At 48.5% G+C, this 21,601-nt stretch overlaps 1 protein-coding gene across 3 annotated transcripts in view; it reads left to right on the top strand.

The window, feature by feature from the left end:
- The first annotated feature begins 8,008 nt into the window (after positions 1-8,008).
- Positions 8,009-21,601, top strand: part of FAM193A (family with sequence similarity 193 member A) — a 196,838-nt gene continuing 183,245 nt past the window's right edge. The window contains exon 1 of one of the 3 annotated variants that reach the window (XM_032253969.1): positions 8,009-8,530. Coding sequence is in view for 2 of the 3 variants with exons in the window: in XM_032253968.1 (XP_032109859.1) it covers positions 9,706-9,960 (255 nt within the window). In the remaining variant the exon portion in view is untranslated. Of the gene's footprint in view, positions 8,531-9,450; positions 9,961-21,601 lie in introns of those variants that run through there. The other 2 variants (XM_032253968.1, XM_032253967.1) reach the window with 2 other exon arrangements.

Raw genomic sequence — 21,601 nt, forward strand, 5'->3', positions numbered from 1 at the left:
GGGTTTAAGAGATTCTCCTGCCTCAGCCTCCCGAGTAGCTGGGATTACAGGCGTGGGCCACTGCACCTGGCTTGTATTTGTATTTGTATTTTTTTTTTTTTTTTAAGTACAGACGGGGTTTCACCATGTTGGCCAGGCTGGTCTTGAACTCCTGACCTCAGGTGATTCACCCACCTCAGCCTCTCAGAGTGCTGGGATTACAGGCATGAGTCACTGTGCTCAGCCTACAATATCTTTTAAAACAGTTTGTTGGTTCTTTACAAATTAAGCATATCTCTTCTATATGACCACTCTTAGGTGTTTACTTAAGAGAAATGAAAACATGTTTGTATGATGACTTATACATGAATGTTGTAGGGTTTTTTTTGTTTTTTAGTTGTTTTTGTTTATGAATGTTGATAGTAACTTTGTAATAACCAAAAACTGGAAACAACCCAAATATTTATCAACAGATAAATGTATAAACAAACTATGAGACATCCATACAGTGGATTACCACTGAGCAATGAAAAAGGAATGTATTATTTTTAAAAGTTTTTGTCATATAAATTTTTTATTTTGCCTTTATTATGTTTCACTGATATATAATTGTACGTATTTAGGAAGTACAGTGTGATAATTTGATACATGTATAGAATGTGTAACGATCAGAGTAGCATGTCCATCACCTCAAATATTTATTTCTTTGTGTTGTGAACATTAATAATCCACTCTTCTATTTGAAAATACACAGTAAATTTTTGTTAATTACAATCACCCTATAGTGCTATAGAACACTAAACTCATTTCATTTATGAAGCTGTACTTTTTTTTTTTCTTTTTTTTTTTTTGAGACAGACTTGTTCTGCTGGCCAGGCTGAAGTACAATGGTGCAATCTCGGCTCACTGCAACCTCCGTCTCCCATGCTTAAGCTATTCTCCTGCCTCAGCCTACCCAGTAGCCAGCTGGGATTACAGGTGTGTTCTACCATGCCCAGCTAATTTTTTTTCTTTTTAGACGGAGTCTCGCTCTCTCGCCAGGCTGGAGTGTAATGGTGCAATCTTGGCTCACTGCAATCTCTGCCTCCTGGGTTTTAGCAGTTCTCCTGCCTCAGCCTCCCAAGTAGCTGGGACTACAGGCATGTGCCACCATGCCCAGCTAATTTTTTAAAAATATATTTTAATAGAGACAGTGGTTTTACCATGTTAGCCAGGATGGTCTCGAACTCCTGACTGCAGGTGATCCACCCTCCTCAGCCTCCCTAAGTGGTGGATTACAGACATGAGCCACTGCACCCGGCCTTAAACTGTGCTTTTGTATCTATTAACAAGCCTTTGGCTATCTCCCTCTCCCCATTACTCTTCCCTACCTCTAGAAACCCCTATTCCAGGCTGGGCATGGTGGATCACACCTGTAATCTCAGCACTTTGGAAGGCAGAGGAGGGTGGATCACCTGAGGTCAGGAGTTCAGGACCAGCCTAGCCAACATGGTGAAACCCCCATCTCTACTAAAAATACAAAAATTAGCCAGATGTGGTGGTGTGCCTGTAATTCCAGCTACGTTGGAGGCTGAGGTGGGAGAATTGCTTGAATCTGGAAGGTGGAGGTTGCAGTGAGTTGAGATCGTGCCACTGTACTCCAGCCTAGGCAACAGAGTGAGACTCCATCTCAAAACAAAAACAAAACCAAAAAAACAAAAATTAGCTAGATGTACTGGCACACACCTGCAGTCCCAGCTGCTCAGGAGGCTGAGGCAGGAGAATCGCTTGAACCTGGCAGGTGAAGGTTGCAGTGAGCCGAGATCAGGCCATTACACTTCAGCCTGGGCAACAAAAGTGAAACTCCATCTCAGAAAAAAAAAAGAGAGAGAGGAAAAAAGGAAACCACTAGTCTACTCTCTTACTTCTATGAGAATAACTTTTTTTTAAAATTGAGACGGAGTTTTGCTCTTGTCACCCAGGCTGGAGTGCAGTGGCACGATCTGGGCTCACTGCAACCTTCATCTCCTGGGTTCAAGTGATTCTCCTGCCTCAGGCTCCCAAGTAGCCGGGATTACAGGTGCCTGCCACCATGCCCAGCTAATTTTTTATATTTTTAGTAGACACAGGAGTTCACTATGTTGGCCAGGGTGGTCTTGAACTCCTGACCTTATGATCTGCCCACCTCAGCCTCCCAAAGTGCTAGGATTACAGGCATGAGCCACCACACCTGGCCTTAATTTCCTTTTCTTTGGATATATACCCAGTAGTGAGATCACTGGTTCATATTACTGGATCAAGAATAGCCCTATATTTAATTTTTTGGGTTTATCTCCATACTGTTTTCCATAATGGTTGTACTAATTATATTTCAACCAATAATGTATAATAATTTCCCTTTCTCCTTTCACATCATTTCCACCATGTTATTTTTTGACTTTTATTGTCTTGAGACATTCTTTCTCTGTCACTCGGGCTGGAGTGCAGGGTTGCAATCAGCTTACTGCAGCTTAGAACTCGTGGGCTCAAATGATCCTCCCACCTCAGCTTCCTGAGTAGCTTGGATTACAGGAGAGCACCACCACACCCACCTAATTTATTTTTCATAAAGACTGGGTCCCAGCCAGGTGCAGTGGTTCACGCCTGTAATCCCAGCACTTTGGGAGGCCGAGGCGGGCGGATCACAAGGTCAAGAGATCAAGACCACCCTGGCCAACATAGTGAAACCCCATCACTACTAAAAAATACAAAAATTAGCTGGGCGTGGTGGCATACACCTGTAGTCCCAGCTACTTGGGAGGCTGAGGCAGGAGGATTGCTTGAATCCAGGAGGCAGAGATTGCAGTGAGCCGAGATTGTGCCACTGCACTCCAGCCTGGCACCTGGCGACAGACCAAGACTTTGTCTCAAAAAAAAAAAAAGACTGGGTCTCACTATGTTGCCCATGCTGGTTTCCAACTGCTGAACTCAAGAGATCCACCCATCTCAGCCTCCCAAAGTGTTGGGGTTACAGGCGTGAGCCACCATGTTTGGTCTGTTTTTTGACTTTTGATAATAGTTGTTCTAAGTGGCATGAGATGATATCTCATTCTGGTTTTAATTTGCATTTCTCTGATGATTAGTGGTGTTGAGCATTTTTTGTGTGTATGTCTTTTGCAAGATGTCTATTCAACTCATTTGCCCATTTAAAATTGTATGATTTTTCCCTGCTGAGTTGTTTATATTCCCTGCATATTCTGGTTATTAATCCCTTGTCATAGAAATAATTCACAAATATTTTCTTCCACCCTGCAGATTGTCTTTTCACTCTGTTGTTTTGTTTGCTGTGCAAAAGCTTTTAAATCCCGTTTGTCTATTTTGCTTTTGTTGCTCATGTTTTTCAGTTCTTCTCCATGAAATCATTGCCCACAGAAATGTCCTCAAGCATTTTTTCAGTGTTCTCTTATAGAGGTTTCATAGTTTCAGGTCCTAACTCATTTTGCATTGATTTTTGCATATGTTAAGAGATAGGGATCTGGTTTCATTTTCATGTATATAGATATCCAATTTTCTCAGCACCATTTATAGATCACTTTTGGTAGTATGGTCATTTTCACAATATTGATTCACCCAATCCATGAATATGGGATGTCTTTCTATTTTTTGTCTTTTTTTTTTTTTAATGCCGATCCACTCTCACTCTGATTCTTTCAAGAATCAGAATGAAAGTGAATCAGCAGGTAGGAGTTGACACTATTTTTTGTTTTTCTAGTTCAATTTCTTTCATCAATGTTTTACAGTTTTCTTTGTAGATGTATAGAAATGATGCTGATTTTTTTTTTTTTTTTTTTCAAGACAGGGCCTTGCTATGTTACCAAGGCTGCCCTTGAACTGCTGGGTTGAAACAATCCTCTCGCCTCTCACCTCAGCCTCCTGAGTAGCTGGGATTACAGGTGTGCACCACCACATCCAGATAAACTTATTTCTTAATATTGCCTTTGCTGTATCCTATGGGCTTTGATAGGTTGTGTTTCTACTTTCAATTTTTTCAAGAAAACTGTTAATACCCTTTAAAATTTTTTAATTGACCAACTGATCATTCAGAAGCATGCTGTTTAATTTCCATGCATTTGTACAATATTGAAAGTTCTGGGCCAGGGCTGGGCATGGTGGCTCATACCTGTAATCCCAGCACTTTGGGAGGACGAAGCAGGTGGATCATGAGGTCAGATCAAGACCATCTTAACACTGTGAAACCCTGTCTCTACTAAAATACAAAAAATTAGCCAGGCGTGGTGGTGCGTGCCTGTAGTCCCAGCCAGCTACTCAGGAGGCTGAGGCAGGGGAATCACTTGAACTGGGAGGCGGAGGTTGCAGTGAGTCGAGATCATGCCACTGCATTCCAGCCTGGGCAACAGAGTGACTCCATCTCAAAAAAAAAAAAAAAAAATTCTGACCAAGTATGGTGGCTCATTCTTGCATCCTAGAACTTTGGGAGGCTGAGGTGGCAGTATTGCTTGAGGCAATGAGGTCAAGGCTGTAGTGAGCCATGACTGCACCAGTGCACTCCAGCCTGGGCAAAAGAGTGGGACCCTGTCTCAAAATAAAAGTTCCTTGGCCAGGTGCGGTGGCTCATGCTTGTAATCTCAGCACAGAGCGAGACTCCCTCTCAAAAAAGAAAAAAGTTCTGCTGCTAAAAAAAAAAAAATAAAACTCAAAAAAAAGAAAAGAAGTTTATCTTACTGTTAATTTGTAGTTTTATTCCTTTGTGGTCAAAAAAGATACTTGATATGATTTCAATTCTTGCATGTTTATTGAGACTTGTTCTGTAGCCTTACACATGGTCTAACCTGGAGAATGTGCTGATGAAAAGAATGTGTATTCTATAGCTGTTGGGAGTTTTGCCCGATCTTGGCTCACCGCAACCTCCACCTCCTGGGTTCAAGCAATTCTCCTGCCTCAGCCTCCTGTGTAGCTAGCGTTACAGGCATGTGCCACCACGCCTGGCTAATTTTTTGTATTTTTAGTAGAGGTGGAGTTTTTCCATGTTGGTTAAGCTGGTCGCGAACTCCTGACCTCAGGTGATCCTCCTGCTTCTGCCTCCCAACGTGCTAGAATTACAGGTGTGAGCCACCGCACCTGGCTGTTTTTTGTTTTTTTTGAGGTGGAGTTTTGCTCTTGTTGCCCAGGCTGGAGTGCAATGTTGGGATCTCGGCTCACTGCAACCTCCGCCTCCCAGGTTTAAGTGATACTCCTGCCTCCACCTCCGGAATAGCTGGAATTACACGAATGCGCCACCATGCCTGGCTAATTTTGTATTTTAAGTAGAGATGGGGTTTCTCTATGTTAGTCAGGCTGATCTTGAACTCCCGACCTCAGGTGATCTGCCCACCTCAGCCTCCCAAAGTCTACTGAGTAGCTGGGATTACATGTGTGCACTACCACGCCTGGCTAATTTTTGTACTTTTGAAGACATAGGGTTTTACCATATTACGTGGGCTGGTCTCGAAATCCTGAGCTCAAGTGATCTGCCCAACTTGGCCTCCTATAGTGCTAGGATTACTGACATGAACCACTGCACCTAGCCAAATTGCTAAAAATTTCTTTACAGAGATGAGGTCTTGCTAGGTTGTCCAGCCTGGTCCCAAACTCTTGGCCACAAGTGGTCCTCCTGCCTTGGTCTTCCAAAGTGCTGGAATTACAGGGGTGAGCCACTGTGCCTGGCCAAATCTTTTTTTTTTTTTTTGAGGAGTCTCGAACTGTTGCCCAGGTAGGAGTGCAATGGCGCGATCTTGGTTCACTGCAGCCTCCGCCTCCTGGCTTCACATGATTCTCCTGCCTCAGCCTACCGAGTAGCCAGGATTAGAAGTGCATACCACCACACCCAGCTAATTTTTAAAAAAATTTTTAGTAGAGATGGGGTTTCACTATGTTGGCCAGACTGGTCTCAAAGAACTTCTGACCTTGTGATCCACCTGCCTTGGCCTCCCAAGGTGCTGGGATTACAGGTGTGAGCCACTGCACTCTGCCATTTTTTTTTTTTTTTTTTTTTTTTTTTTGAGATGGAGGCTCACTCTGTTGCCCATGCTGGAGTGCAGTGGCCTGATCTTGGTTCATGGCAACCTCTACCTTCCGGCTTCAAGTGATTCTTGTGCCTCAGCCTCCCACATAGCTGGGATCACAGTTGTGTACCACCCCGCCCAGCTAATTTTTGTATTTTTAGTAGAGACGGGGTTTTGCCATGTTGGCCAGGATGTCTCTGTTTGTTTTTTGAAAGTCTGGCTCTGTCACCCAGGCTGGAGTGCAATGTTAGGATCTCAACTCACTGCAACCTCCGCTTCCCAGGTTCAAGCGATTCTCCTGCCTCAGCCTCCTGAGCAGCTGGGGATTACAGGCTCCTGCCACCACGCCATGCTAATTTTTGTATTTTTAGTAGAGAAAGGGTTTTGCCATGTTGGTCAGGCTGGTCTTGAACTCCTGACCTCTAGTGATTCGCCCACCTCGTCCTCCCAAAGTGCTGGGATTAAGAGGTGTGAACCACTCACCGTGCCTGGCCTTATGAAATGTCTTTAACTTTTCTCCGTAATTTCCTGTTAATTTTTTCCTAAAGGGTGTGTTAGGTGTTAGTCCATTTGGGCTATTATTGCAAAATACTATCAACGGAGTAGCTTATAAACAACATAAACTACTTTCTCACAGTTCTGGAAGCTAGGAAGTCTAAGATCTAGGCACTGGCAGATTTGGTGTCTGATGATGAGGCCACTTTCTGATTCACAGCTGATGCCTTCTAGCTGTGTCTCCACATGAGGGAAGAAACAAGGCAGCTCCCCAGGCCCTCTTCTTTAAGGGCACTAACTCTATTTACAAGGGCTCTGCTCTCATGACCTCATCACTCCCAGAGGCTCCATCTCCTAGATGCCATTCCATTCATGATTAGGTTTCAGCACGGATTGGAGTAGGGACACACACACATTCAGGGATAGCAGGGGAGCTAATGACAACCTTGAGAAGCAGTTTTATGCCTTTGCTCCCTCAGTCCTGTCTTCCAGGCACACCCTCTCTGCCCCCAGCAAGGCTCTGTCATTGGTCTCCTGATCTCCACTCTAGCTCCTGTCATCTGTCCTCTCTACACAGTAGCCAGACTTTGGCTCACACCTGTAATCCCAGCACTTTGGGAGGCCTAGGTGGGAGGATCACTTGAGGCTTGGAGTTTGAGGCCAGCCTGGGCAACCTAGCAAGACACCTAACATTAAAAAAAAAAAAATTAGCCAACAGTGGTGGTGTGTGCCTATAGTCCCAGCTACTCAGGAGCATGAGGCAAGAGGACTGCTGGAGTCCAGGAGTTGGAGGCTGTGATGAGCCGTCATCAGGCCACTGCACTCCAGCCTAGGCAACAGAGCAAGACCATGTTTCTGGAAAAAAATAAAAAATAAAAAAAAAAACAAACCACACACCTCAAATAGTAGCCAGAATTCTTTCAAAAATATACATCCAACTTGGCATGGTGGCTCTTGCCTGTAATCCTAGCACTTTGGGAGGATGAGATGGGCAGATCATGAGGTCAGGAGTTTGAGACCAGCCTGACCAACATGGTGAAACCCCATCTTTACTAAAAATACAAAAATTAGCCAGCTGTGGTGGCACTGGCCTGTAATCCCAGCTATGGGAGGCTGAGGCAGGAGAATTGTTTGAACCTGGGAGGCGGAGGTTGCAGTGAGCTGAGATTGCACCACTGCACTCCAGCCTGGGTAGCAGATCGAGACTCCATCTCAAAAAAAAAAAAAAAAAAAACACCAACCGACCTTAGCATCTCTCTGCTCAAAACCCTTCACGGCTCCCAACCTCCATGGTATGTGCAATAAAACCCAACCTCCTTTTGTCTCTTGGGGATACTGGTGACACCATGCATCCCAATCCTATGCAATGTGCTATGACAAAGGAAAGGACAGGGATTGAGAGAAGGGGCAGGTGTGAGGGCAGGGACAGCCTATGACACGGAAGCAGAGGCCAGAAGGGCATTCCTGGGCGCTCTCTCAAGCTCCAAGTTCAGTGGCAGGATCATCCAAGAGCTTCCGATGGGGCGGGGGGAGGGCTTTATTCGGCGGATAAGGTGGTCTCTGAATAGCTTTAAGAGTAGTTTTCGTCCGATCACGTTAGATTTCTGCTTGTGTCGTGAATAATTGGTCGGAGGATCAGGAGGCTGTGGGTGCAGATGGGGCGGGTTGCGGGGACCCAGGGTGAACAGCTGGGCTCGGTAAAGGCTGCAAGTGGAGCCTGGCAGGCCGTATGTCCCATTGCCAAGCCCCCCGCCCCTCGGCCTGACACCATCCGTTGAACCAAAAAGGGGAAATCGTGTCCTTTGTGCCTCTGCGTCTGTGGTAAGCAGGGCCCTTCAGGGGGCGGGGCCGCCGGCAGGGTCCCCGGTGGCGCGGGTCTCAGGGCAGAGCTGCGCCTGGGGCTCGCAGATGTCTACAAGGACGCGGAGGGAGGAGGGTCCCGACACACGCCCTATTTCTGACCTGGACGTCTGCGTCCCTCGGGGCGGGGAGCGCCGGAGCCCCGCGAGAATCTGGCCCGGCTCGTTGTCTCCGAGGTGAGTGAGTGCGAGGGTGTGGGAAGCGGCCGGCCCGTCCTGGGGCCCTGCGGGGTAGCAAGGCACCGGGACCTCCGGAGAGGGCTTAACGGGGTAGCAGGGAGAGGGCGGGCTCGGGAAAGGCAGCCTTCAGCCGAGGGGTTCTCTGGGAACCGACTGGCGTGTCCCAGCCGCGGGCCCTGTCCACGCTCCGCCCGCTGCGCCGCTGCCTCCGCACCCAGGCGGACACCGCTGCGCCCGCTTTCCAGCGCCGCTCGAACCCCCGCCCAGTCCACAAGGCAGGGATTCTGCGGTCCTCACGGAGTTATCTGGACCCGGACTAGACCAGCCCAAGGTCACCGGGCGTTCCCGGCGGGGCCAGGACAGGGCGGGGGCGGGGGCGGCGGCGGCGGCGGCGCCGCGCCGCCCCTGGTGCATCCCGGGAGCCGCGCCGGTGTGCCGCACCTGGGCGGCGGGCCGCCGGGCGCCGATTAGAGAGGCGGAAGTCCCCGCCGCCAGCCCTGTAGTTCGCCTTGCGGGTGGCAGCGCGTCCTCCCGCCGGCTCGGCCCTGCCCCCGACCACAACGCCCAGAAGGCCGCGCGGCGCTGGCGGAATCTGCGACGACGAGCGCGGCGGTGACATCACCGTCGCATCCAGCTCCTGGGCTCCAACTCCTCCCAGCGTCCGGGCCCTTGGCCGCGCACGGCCTGACGGGCATCGTGGTTCGCCCCTGGGCGCCCCCAGCGGCGGCGCCGGCAGCACGGACTTCAACTCCCGGCGCGCCCTGCGCGCCGAGGCACGTTAACGGCAGGAGGGGGAGGGCAAACAAAGTGGAAAGCGTCGCCCGGGGGGCGGAGTAAGGCGGGGTCGGGGGGGGGGTCCACACCCCTCCCCCTCCCCGCCGCTCCTTCCCCCTCCCCCGACGTAAACTGGGATCCCTTTCCCCTTGTGTCCGCCATATTGGACTCTAACTCTGGTCAGCGGCGGCGCTGGGACTGTGGACTCGCGGTTCCTCCCGCCCAGCGGCCTGCCCCGCAGCTCCCGCCCGCCGCAGCCCTCCCCGCCCCGGAGGCGACTCTGTGCAGCGTCCCCCGGCTGGCCGGAGCGCCCGCCGCCGCCGCCGCCTCAGCCTCCCCGCCCTCCGCCGCCGCCCGTAGCCCCCCGCGCCCGCTCCGCGCCCCTCTCCCCGCCCGCCATGAGCCCAGCCGACGCCAAACGGGGGGCCAAGCGCCGGAAGAACAAGCGGGGCGGCGGCGGCGGCTCAGGCGGGGGTAACGGCGGCGCGAGCAGCGGCAAGGCCGGCCCGGCGGCGGCGCTGCGCGGCTCCCAGGCCGCGGGCCTGGCGGCCCCGGGCGGCACGGCGGGCCTGGTGGGCGGCGCGGCGGTGGCCAACGGGCCCCTGGGCGCTGGCGCGAGCGCGGGCGGCGCCGCCCCCGGTGGCTACTTCGAGGTGAGCGGCGGCGGCGGGAGGGGGTCGGTGGCGGTACGCGGTCGCGGTTCCTCGCGCCTTGCGGAGCGCGGCCTCCCGCTGTCGGCCCGAGCGCCCCGGGCCTGGGATGCTGCGGCCGGGCGGATAACGGGTCCTGCCGCGCCGTGCCTGCCGGGGTCCCGGGCCAGGGCGGCAGGTGGGCGGCTCTCGGGGTGACGCGGCCTCTGTCAGCCTCCTGAGAGAGGAGAACGTGAGCAGAGGCGGCGGGAGGGCGACACCGGGGCCACGGCTCGCGGCCGGCGGCTGGTCCAGCCCCTGAGCAGGCGGGGACGTCTCCCCGGTGCAGCTCCGCGCACGGCGCTTCGCCTTCCGCAGGACTCGGCGGGTGATGCCCGCGAGGCCCGGGCTTCGGTCGTTGCCTCTCGCCCGCTGCGGCAGCCCCAGAGCGACGGCGGTTGCAGGGGTTTGAAATGTTGTTTTTCTGTGGCCGCCTTCCTTATGCCCCGCGCGTGATTGACAAGGGCCTCCCGGAAGTTTTCCTTTGGTCCTCCTATGTGGTCATTGGAGATGCACCTGACAGCCACCTGGAGCTGGCAGCCCTGGCCGTTCCTCCCTTGCTTTGTTAAGTTTTCACGGGTATTGAGTATTCTGGTTACTCAGCTATGCATTTAGGGTTCGAACCTAATGAATTTGAAAGGTAATTTTTTTCAGTTTTTTGAAGAGAGCACACTTTGCACCTACCAATTATGGATTCCTGCCACTTTTATTCAACTGTTGGTCACAGCATTTCGGAGGCACAGTGCCTGTAAGTGGGTATGCAATTGGCACAGTCATTTCCAGTATCCCATTGTCTCCTGAAAGAGAATATATTTTATTGAAAAGTTGCGTTAGTTCTTGTAATGTTATTTCAACTGTTAAATTATGTAGATTCATAGAGATTGCCATTAAAACGTGAAATAAGTGTTGGGAGTATTTTTGTGCCAAATCATGACACAATTTCTTTTTTTCTTTTTTTTTTTTTTTGAGACGGAGTGTCTTTGTCGCCCAGGCTGGACTGCAATGGCACGATCGCGGCTCACTGCAACCTCTGCCTCCCGGGTTCAAGCTATTGTCCCGCCTCAGCCTCCCGAGTAGCTGGGATTAAAGGCACCCGCCATCATGCCCAGCTAATTTTTGTATTTTTGTAAAGACGGGGTTTCACCTTGTTGGACAGGCTGGCCTTGAACTCCTGACCTCAGGTGATCCGTCGTCCTCTGCCTCCCATAGTGCTGTGCTGGGATTACAGGCGTGGGCCACCGCCCCAGCTACACGTATTGTTTCATACAAGATTGCATTTACTGTGTTGGAGCAGTATGTACTGAGAGCAGAGGAATCATTCTCTTTGTAGAGGCTCTCTGATGCTTATACTGTAACATGAAAATACAGCAATGTGGCTGGGCACGGTGGCTCAGGCTTGTGCACTTTGGGAGACTGAGGCAGGTGAATCATGAGGTCAAGAGATTGAGACCATCCTGGTTAACATGGTAAAACCCCATGTTGACCAGGATGGGGTTTAGTGCGCCACCACGTCCAGCTAATTTTTGTATTTTTAGCTGGACATGGTGGCGCACGCCTGTAGTGCTAGCTACTCAGGAGGCTGAGGCAGGAGAATCGCTTGAACCCAGGAGGCAGATGTTGCAGTGAGCTGAGATCGTGCCACTGCACTCCAGCCTGGCAACATAGCCAGACTCTAGAAAAAAAAATACAGCAATGTATATTTCAGTGTAAAGTACTTCCGGTGTTCTTTGCAGTATAAGTGCATCTGTTGGAGCTTTTTTTTTTTTTTTTTTTTGAGACGGAGTTTTGCCCTTGTCGCCCAGGCTGGAGTGCAGTGGCACGGTATCAGCTCATGGCAACCTCCACCTCCTGGGTTCAAGGGATTCCCCTACCTCAGCCTCCAGAGTAGCTAGGATTACAGGCATGCGCCACCACACCCAGCTAATACTGTGTTTTTAGTAGAGACAAGGTTTCTCCATGTTGGTCAAGCTGGTCTCCAGCTCCCTACCTCGGCCTCACAAAGTGCTGGGATTACAGGTGTGAACCACTGTGCTCCACTGTTTTTATTATTATTGTTACTTTAGGGTCTTGGGCTGTAGTCCTGGACTCAGTCTCCAGAGATTGCCCTCATCCAGTGTCCTGGAGATCAAAACAGGCTATAGTTCTTGGGATCAAGGATGAAGCTTGTGCGTTTGGATCATTGGGGTTTTTAAGGGCAGTGTTTGCTGCTGTGGGTAGGGGAGGGTGGGAGGTTTGCCTGTGCATATCCTTCCAAAAAATATTGATAACGTTTGCTGTAGCTGCATGTAAAATATACCCATTTCTAGTGATTCAATGAAAACCAGTTGGTGGCAGAATAAAATTCTTAGTTTTAGTCTTTCATACCATTTCAAGTTTTACTAATTCACATTTGCTTTGGAATACTTAGCTAAAATATACCTTCTATTATTTTTGTCACATTATTCAAAATCAGATAACTATATACCTAGTATTTTATTTAAGATAGGGTCTTGCTATGTTGCTCAGGCTGGCCTTGAGCTCATGGGCTCAATCGATCCCTCTCATCTTAGTTTTATTAATGGCTAAGGGTACAGACATCTTGCCACTGTGCCCACCTGAGAATTATTTTTGACAAGACTCTGATATTCTGTTAAACTAGTATGCATCAGGATTTCATTGTTGTTGTTGCTTTTTTGAGACAGAGTATCGCTCTGTCACCAGGTGCCAGGCTGGAGTATAGTGGCACGATCACGGCTCACTGCAACCTCTGCCTTCCAGGTTCAAGCAATTCTCCTGCCTCAGCCTCCCAAGTAGCTGGGACTACAGGCGCGTGCTGCCATACCCAGCTAATTTTTGTATTTTTAGTGGAGACAGGGTTTCACCGTGTTGGCTAGGATGGTCTCGATCTCTTGACCTTGTGATCCGCCCACCTGGGCCTCCCAAGGTGCTGGGATTACAGGTGTGAGCCACCGCACCTGGCCCCTGTTGTTTTTAAATAGGCATGGTCTCCCTCTGTTGCATAGGCTGGAGTACAGTTGCGTGATCATAGCTCACGGTAACCTCCGATTTTTGAGCAAAGCAATCCTTCCAAGTAGCTAGGACTCTAGGTGTGTGCCACCGTGCCTGGCAAAATTTTTCTTTTAATAGCGACAGAGTCTCACTATGTTGCACAGGCTGGTCTTGAACTCCTGACCTCAAGCAGTCCTCCCATCTTTCTTTCCCAAAGTTCTGGAATTACAGGTGTGAGCCACTGCAACTGTTCTATCAAGGTTTTTGACTATGACCCACTCTAAGAAATAAAATGTGTTAAGACCTGGGAGACACACACGTAAACACAAAAATTTTACAAAATGTTTTAGGACTGGGCGCGGTGGCTCACGCTTGTAATCCCAGCACTTTGGGAGGCCAAGGTGGGTGGATCACCTGAGGTCAGAAGTTCGAGACCAGCCTCGTCAACATGGTGAAACCCGTCTCTACTAAAAAATACAATAAATTAGTCAGGCATAGTGGTGTGGACCTGAAATCCTAGCTACTCAGGAGACGGAGGTAGAAGAATCACTTGAACCTGGGAGGCAGAGGTTGCAGTAAGCTGAGATTGAGCCAGTGTACTCCAGCCTGGGCAACAAGAGTGAAACTACCTCTCAAAGAAAACAAAAAACTGGCTGAGCTCGGTGGCCCATGCTTGTAATCCCAGCACTTTGGGTGTCGAGATGGGTGGATCACCTGAGATCAGGAGTTCAAAATCAGCCTGGCCAACATGGTGAAACCTCATCTCTACTAAAAATACAGAAATTAGTGGGGAATACTGGTGGATGCCTGTAATCCCAGCTACTTGGGAGGCTGAGGCAGGAGAATTGCTTGAACCTGGGAGGCAGAGATTGCAGTGAGCCCGGATCGCACCACTGCACTCCAGCCCGGGCAACAGAGCAAGACTCTGTCTGAAAACACAAAACAAAACAGTATTTTAATACTTTTCTGATCTTTTCTATTTCATGTAATCTCATTAATAAAATCTGGGCTATAGTTCACAGAATTAGTTCATTGTGTGCTGTTGTGTCCTGCACCTTGACATTTACTTTTACTGTATTTTATTTATTTTTTTCTTTTTTTTTTTGAGACGGAGTTTCGCTCTTGTTACCCAGGTTGGAGTGCAATGGCGCAATCTCGGTTCACCGCAACCTCCGCCTCCTGGGTTCAGGCAATTCTCCTGCCTCAGCCTCCTGAGCAGCTGGGATTATAGGCAGGCGCCACCACGCCCAGCTAATTTTTTATAGCTTTAGTAGAGATGGGGTTTCACCATGTTGACCAGGATGGTCTCGATCTCTTGACCTCGTGATCCACCCGCCTCGGCCTCCCAAAGTGCTGGGATTAATTTTTTTTCTTGAGATGGAGTCTTGCTCTATTACCCAGGCTGCAGTGCAGTGGCATGATCTCGGCTCATTGCAACGTCCGCATCCCTGGTTCAAGTGATTCTCCTGCCTCAGCCTCCTGAGTAGCTGGGACTACAGGTGTGTGCCACCACGCCTGGCTAAGTTTTTGTATTTTTAGTAGAGACTGGGTTTTACCATGTTAGCCAGGATATCTCCATCTCCTGACCTCAGGTGATCCGCCTGCCTCACCCTCCCAAAGTGTTGGGATTACAGGCATGAGCCACCAGCCCGGCCTTTTTTTTTTTTTTGAGATGGAGTCTCGCTCTGTTGCCCAGGCTGGAGTGCAGTGGCATGATCTTGGCTCACTGCAACCTCTTCCTCCTAGGTTCAAGTGATTCTCCTGCCTCAGCCTCCCAAATAGCTGGAATTACAGGCTCCTGCCACCATGCCTGACTCATTTTTCTATTTTTAGTAGGGACGGATTTCACCATGTTGGTCATGCTGGTCTCAAACTCCTGACCTCGGCCTCCCAAAGTTCTGGAATTACAGGCGGAGCCACCGTGCCCAGGGCTTTTACTGTATTTTAAGCTTTTAAAATGTGTTTCCATCTTGGATGGTATTTATTTTTTATTTTTCTATTTTTTAATATATTTTTTTAATTTTGAGATGGAGTCTTGCACTGTCACCTGGGCTGGAGTGCAGTGGCACGATCTTGGCTCACGGAAACCACCTCCCTCGTTCAAGTGATTCTCCTGCTCAGCTTCCCGAGTAGCTGGAATTACAGGTGCCTGCCACCATACCTGGCTAATTTAAAAAAATTTTTTTAATAGAGATGGAGTTTCACTGTATTGGCCAGACTGGTCTTGAACGCCTGACCTCGTGATTCACCCACCTTGGCCTCCCAAAGTGCTGGGATTACAGGCGTGAGCCACTGTGCCCGGCCAGGATTATTTTTTATTTTTGAGACAGAGTCTTACTCTGTCACCCAGGCTGGAGTGCAGTGGTGCCATGTCAGCTCACTGCAACCTCTGCCTCCTGAGTTCAAGCAATTCTCCTGCCTCTGCCTTCAAGGTAGCTGGGTGGGATTACAAGCACCTGCCACCACGGCCAGGTAATTTTTGTATTTTATTTCTTTTAAAATTTTTTTGGGATGGAGACTCCTTCTGTCACCCAAGCTGGAGTGCAGTATTGGGATCTTGGCTCACTGCACCCTTTACCTCCTGAGTTCAAACGTTTCTTCTGCCTCAGTCTCCTGAGTAGCTGGGACTACAGGCGTGTACCACCACACCCGGCTAATTTTTTTGTGTTTTTAGTAGAGGCAGAGTTTCACCATGTTGGCCAGGCTGGTCTCAAACTCCTGACCTCAAGTGATCTACCCACCTAGGCCTCCCAAAGTGCTGGAATTACAGGCGTGAGTCACCGAGCCTGGCCATTGGATGATATTTTAAACTTTTTTTTTCCAAGATGAAGTTTTGCTCTCGTTGCTCAGGCTGGAGTGCAATGGTGTGGTCTCTGGCTCACTGCAACCTCTGTCTTCCAGGTTCTAGTGATTCTCCTGCTTCAGCCTCCCGATTAGTATGGATTACAGGCGCCTGCCATCATGCCTGGCTAATTTTTGTATTTTTAGTAGAGACGAGGTTTCACCCTGTTGACCAGGGTGGTCTTGAACTTTTGACCTCAGGTGATCCACCCACCTCGGCCTCCCAAAGTACTGGAATTACAGGCATGAGCCACTGTGCCTGGCCGATATTTTAAACTTTTAAAGCTGTTCTTAGTTTTTAAGTTTCTCTGTAAATATCTTAATAGTTGTTCGTTAAAGATACCCTTTATGGCAGTTGGGGTAAAGTATTCTTGACACTGATCACAGAAAGTCTTGCTGTAATTCTGACACTTCTGAATTGTTTCCCCACAGATGGTGAGCTCTTTGGAGTACCTTGTATGGTGCAAAATGGCACCCAAAACAATGTCAGGAAGAAACAGTGAGCGGGTTCCAGCCCTCTTTCCCAGAGAGGCTTTCTGAGTCCTGGCAAGCATTCTCTACACTCATAGATAGTCACCAAGCCAGAAGGTGGATAAGAGAAGGCAGAGTGGAAGGACTGTCTTGATTTTTCAGGAGGGGTCACAGTCTCACTGCCCTGTTTGCTGGACATAGCACTGTGAGTTATACCCCGAACGACCTTCATGGAGGCGGCTGTTGAACCAAAGAGAGTGTTTTCGCATGTTGGTAGCTTCAACAAAGGAGATGAGGTTTCATCCTGTTGATCAGGGTGGTCTTGAACTTCTGACCTATTTCTCCCAGGACCATGAGAGAAGTAGAAAAACATAACTTAGCTTATAGGGTCTTTGATCCAAAACAGAACTCATGTACACAAACTTGGGGAACCATAGATTTGATAGGCTCTGTTCCATGGGCAGGGCGTCAACCTGCACTACCTCAGTTTTCTAAATGATAGGGCGTTACAGGCTTGATGACTCATGCCTGTAATCCCAGGATTTAGGGAGGCCAGGGTGAGAGGATCACTTAAGTCTAGGAGTTCAGGATCAGCCTGGGTAACATGGAGAGGCCACCCCCTCCCATGTTAAAATTTAAAAGTCAAAAATTTTAACTTTTAAAAAGTTAAAAATTAGCCACCATAGGGGCCTGGTGTGGTGGCTCACACCTGTTACATCAGCACTTTGGGAGGCTGAGGCAGGCAGATCACTTGAGGTCAGGAGTTTGAGACCAGCCTGGCCAACATAGTGAAACCCTGTCTCTACTAAAAAATACAAAAATTAGCCGGGCGTGGTGATGAGTGCCTGTAATCTCAGCTGAGGTATGAGAATTGTTTGAACCCGGTGGGCGGAGGTTGCACAGTGAATCGAGATTGCGCCATTGTGCTGGGCAAAAAAGCAAGATGTTGTCTCCAAAAAAAAAAAAAAAAAAAAAAGCCACCGTATAGTGTATCCTCTGGTTTGATGGTATGATCATTGTATAAACAAGCCTGGTGTGATTTTTATGGATCTTTGGGGTATATCAGGGTGTACTTAGAGGTCTTCCATGTGTTGTAGAAATTGCTACCATGGTGAAGTGAGGTTATCATTAACTCTAGTTCACATTTGCCATAGTGACCTGGGAAATAGTTTGAAGAAAAATGTGAAACTTCCTGTGTCTTAACTAAAATTAACAATTTTAACTTAAAAAAGTTTAAATGAGGCGGGTGGATCACGAGGTCAAAAGATCGAGACCATCCTGGTCAACATGGTGAAACCCCGTCTCTACTAAAAATACAAAAAATTAGCGGGGCATGGTGGTGCGTGCCTGTAATCCCAGCGACTCAGGAGGCTGGGGCAGGAGAATTGCCTGAACCCGGGAGGCAGAGGTTGCGGTGAGCCGAGATCGCGCCATTGCACTCCAGCCTGGGTAACATGAGTGAAACTCCGTCTCAAAAAAAAAAGTTTAAATGGGCCAGGTACGGTGGCTCACACCTGTAATCCCAGCACTTTGGGAGGCCAATGCGGGCGGATCACGAGGTCAGGAGATCGAGACCATCCTGGCCAACATGGTAAAACCCCATCTCTACTAAAAATACAAAAAAATTAGCTGAGTGTGGTGGCATATGCCTGTAGTCCCAGCTACTTGGGAGGCTGAAGCAGGAAAATTGCTTGAATTCAGGAAATGGAGGTTGCAGTGAGCTGAGATTGTGCCACTGTGCTACACAGCCTGGTGAATAGTGTGAGAGACTGTCTCAAAAAAAAAAAGTTTAAATGATTACCATACAGGCTTTAGAAATGGTGCAGCTGCAGAGAGCATCTCTGTGATTCAGTATTTTTATGTATGTATATACCCATGTAATAAATATATCAAGATAATACAGTCCGGGCACAGTGGCCTACACCCATAATCCTAGCACTTTGGAAGGCTGAGATGGGAGGGTCACTTGAGGCCAGGAGTTCAAGACTCGTTTGGGCAGTATAGCGAGTCTCTGTCTCCTCAGAAAACTTGAGGAATTAGCCTGGCCGGCCACAGTGGCTCATGCCTGTAATCCCAGCACTTTGGAAGGCCTAGGTGGGCAGATCACGAGCTCTGGAGTTTGAGACCAGCCTGGCCAATGTGATGAAACCCCAACTCTACTAAAAATACAAAAAAATTAGCTGGGTATGGTTGCGGGCCCCTGTAATCTCAGTTGCATAGGAGGCTCAGGCGAAAGAATCGCTTGAGCTCAGGAATCTGAGGGTTACAGTGAGCTGTGGTTGCATCACAACAGCACTCCAAGCTGGGTGACAGGGAGACTTTATCTTAAAAAAACAAAAAAGAATGTAGATAAAACAATTCTCCAGGATGCTCCCTGTTCCCCTTCATAGTCATCGCTAATACTGATCTGATCTGTATCCTTTAGATGGATTTTGCCTTTGAATTTTTTTTTTGAAACGGAATCTGGCTCTGTTTTCCCAGGCTGGAGTGCGGTGGTGTGATCTTGGGTCACCGCAACCTTTGTGTCTCAGGTTCAAGCAATTCTCCTGCCTCAGCCTCCTGAGTATCTGGGATTACAGGCACCTGCCACCATGCCTGGCTAATTGTTTTTTTTTTTTTTTTTTGAGACAGTCTCCCTCTGTCACCCAGGCTGAAGTGCAGTGGCATGATCTTGGCTCACTGCAGTCTCCGCTTCCTGGGTTCAAGTGATTCTTCTGCCTCAGCTTCCCAAGTAGCTGAGATTACAGGCATGCGTCGCCAAGTCTGACTAAGTTTTTTATTTTTAGTAGAGACGGGGTTTTGCCATCTTGGCCAGGCTGGTCTTGACCTCCTGACCTCAGGTGATCCACCTGCCTTGGCCTCCCATGTGCTGGGATTACAGGTGTGAGCGACTGTGCCTGGCCCTGTCTTTGGATTCCGTAGCACAGGACTTGTTGTGCTAGGGCTCTTTGGTCCAACATTATATTTGAGCGTCTGTGTTGTTGTCCTAGCAGTTGATCATTTATTTTGGTGGCATGTAAGCTTACTGTTGTGTTAATATTCCAGAATTTATCTCACCATTCTAATGGACATTTGGGTTGTTTTACGGCTGGTATGAATCAACTCATACGTGTATTTCTTCCTGTGCATGTCTTTTGGTGGACGTGAACACTCAGTTGGGTATATGCCTGGGAGTAGAATTGCTGGGTATACTTCAGTTTAATAGGTACTGCCAGGTAGTTTTCCTAAATGGCACAATTGTATGCTGATTTTGAGAAATTAACATACAGCAAATTTGATACTAATTAAAAAATTTTTTGGAGACAGAGTCTCATTCTGTTTCCTAGCCTGGAATGCAGTGGCATGACAATGGCTCTTTGTAGTCTCAGCCTCCCCTGCTCAAGCAGTGCTCCTGCCTCAGCCTCCAAGTAGCTGGGACTACAGGTGTGCACCACCATGCCTGGCTAATTAAAAAAAAAAGTTTTTTACAAAGATGTGGTCCCACTGGGTTGCCCAAACTGGTCTCAGACTACCTAGGCTCAAGCATTTCCTCCAAACTTGGTCTCCCAAAGTTTTGAGATTACAGGTATAAGCCACTGCCCCAGCCAAAATTGAATTTTTTTTTTTCTTTTTCTTTTTAAAGATGGGGTTTCACCATGATGGCCAAGCTGGTCTTGAACTCCTGACCTCAGGTGATCTACCCACCTCAGCCTCCCAAAGTGCTAGTATTACAGGTGTGAGCCACCGCGCCCGGCCCAAAATTGAATTTTTAAAATGTGCATTTTGCATTCAAATTTTAACAGCTGTAGATTCATATATCCACTACCACAATCAGGATACAGAACAGTTTAATTGTTCACAGAAACTCTCATGCTGTAGTACAGTCTCCCCAGTTCCTAAAGTCTTGGCAGCCATTACTCTGTTACTTGGTATGATTTTATCTTTCGGATAAGTCCTATAAATGGATTCATACAGTGTAGTCTTTTTGGGAAGGTTTATTTCACTCAGCATAATGACTTTGAGATTCATCCAAGTTGTTGCATGTATCAGTAGTTTGTTCCTTTTAACTGCTGTGTAGTATTTTATTGTGTAAATGTACCGTAGTTTGTCCATTTTTCCATTGGTGGTCATTGAGGTGGCTTTCAGGTTTTGATGATTATAAATGGAGTTACTGTAAACATGTTTATACAGGATTTTTGTGTGAAAGTAAATTTCCATTTTCTAGGTAAACACAAGGAGTAGGAGCTGGGTCATATGGTAACATAATGTGAAACTGCCAAACTGTTATCCAGAGTGGATATACCATTTTGCCTACTCACAGCAATGTCTGAGAGTTCTAGTTGTTCTGCATCGTTGCAAGCACTTGAGATTTTCACTGGTTTTTGTTTACACTTTTTTTTTTTTTTTTTTTTTTTTTTAGTAGAGATGGGGTTTTGCCATGTTGCCCAGGCTGATCTCGAACACCCAAGCCCGTTTTGGCCTCCCAAAGTGCTAGGATTACGGGTGTAAGCCACTGCACCTGGCCTAAACTTTTTTTTTTTTGGTGACAAGGTCTCACTCTTGTCGCCCAGGCTTGAGTGCAGCGGCGTGATCTCGGCTCACAGCAACCTCTACCTCCCTCTGCCTGCGCCCAGCCCCTAAACGGTTTTTTTTTTAATTTTTTTTTCTTTTCCTTGGACTATTATGCCCACTTTTTTTGTTTTTCTTTTTTTAATTTTTTTTCCCCTAAACTAATTTTTTTTTTTTTTTTCTTGAGACAGAGTTTCGCTCTTCTTACTTCAGGCTGGAGTGCAATGGCGCGATCTCGGCTCACCGCAACCTCCGCCTCCTGGGTTCAGGCAATTCTCTTGCCTCAGCCTCCTGAGTAGCTGGGATTACAGGCACGCGCCACCATGCCCAGCTAATTTTTTGTATTTTTAGTAGAGACGGGGTTTCACCATGTTGACCAGGATGGTCTGGATCTCTTGACCTCGTGATCCACCCGCCTCGGCCTCCCAAAGTGCTGGGATTACAGGCGTGAGCCACCGCACCCGGCCTCCCCTAAACTATTTTTTAAAAAACTTTTTGTGGACTGGGGAAGGTGGCTCATGGCTGTAATCCCAGCAGTTTGGGAAGCCGAGGTGGGTGGATCACCATAGGTCGAGAGTTTGAGACCAGCCTGGCCAACGTCGTGAAACCCCATCTCTATTAAAAGTGAAAAAATTAGCCAGGTGTGGTGGCTCACACCTGTAGCTCCAGCTACTCGGGAGGCTGAGGCAAGAGAATTGCTTGAACCCGGGAGGCAGAGGTTGCAGTGAACTAAGATCACACCGCTGCACTCCAGCCT

This window comes from Sapajus apella, unplaced genomic scaffold (assembly GCF_009761245.1).
Source record: "Sapajus apella isolate SASKATOON/1434 unplaced genomic scaffold, GSC_monkey_1.0 scaffold85, whole genome shotgun sequence".
NCBI lineage: Eukaryota > Metazoa > Chordata > Mammalia > Primates > Cebidae > Sapajus > Sapajus apella.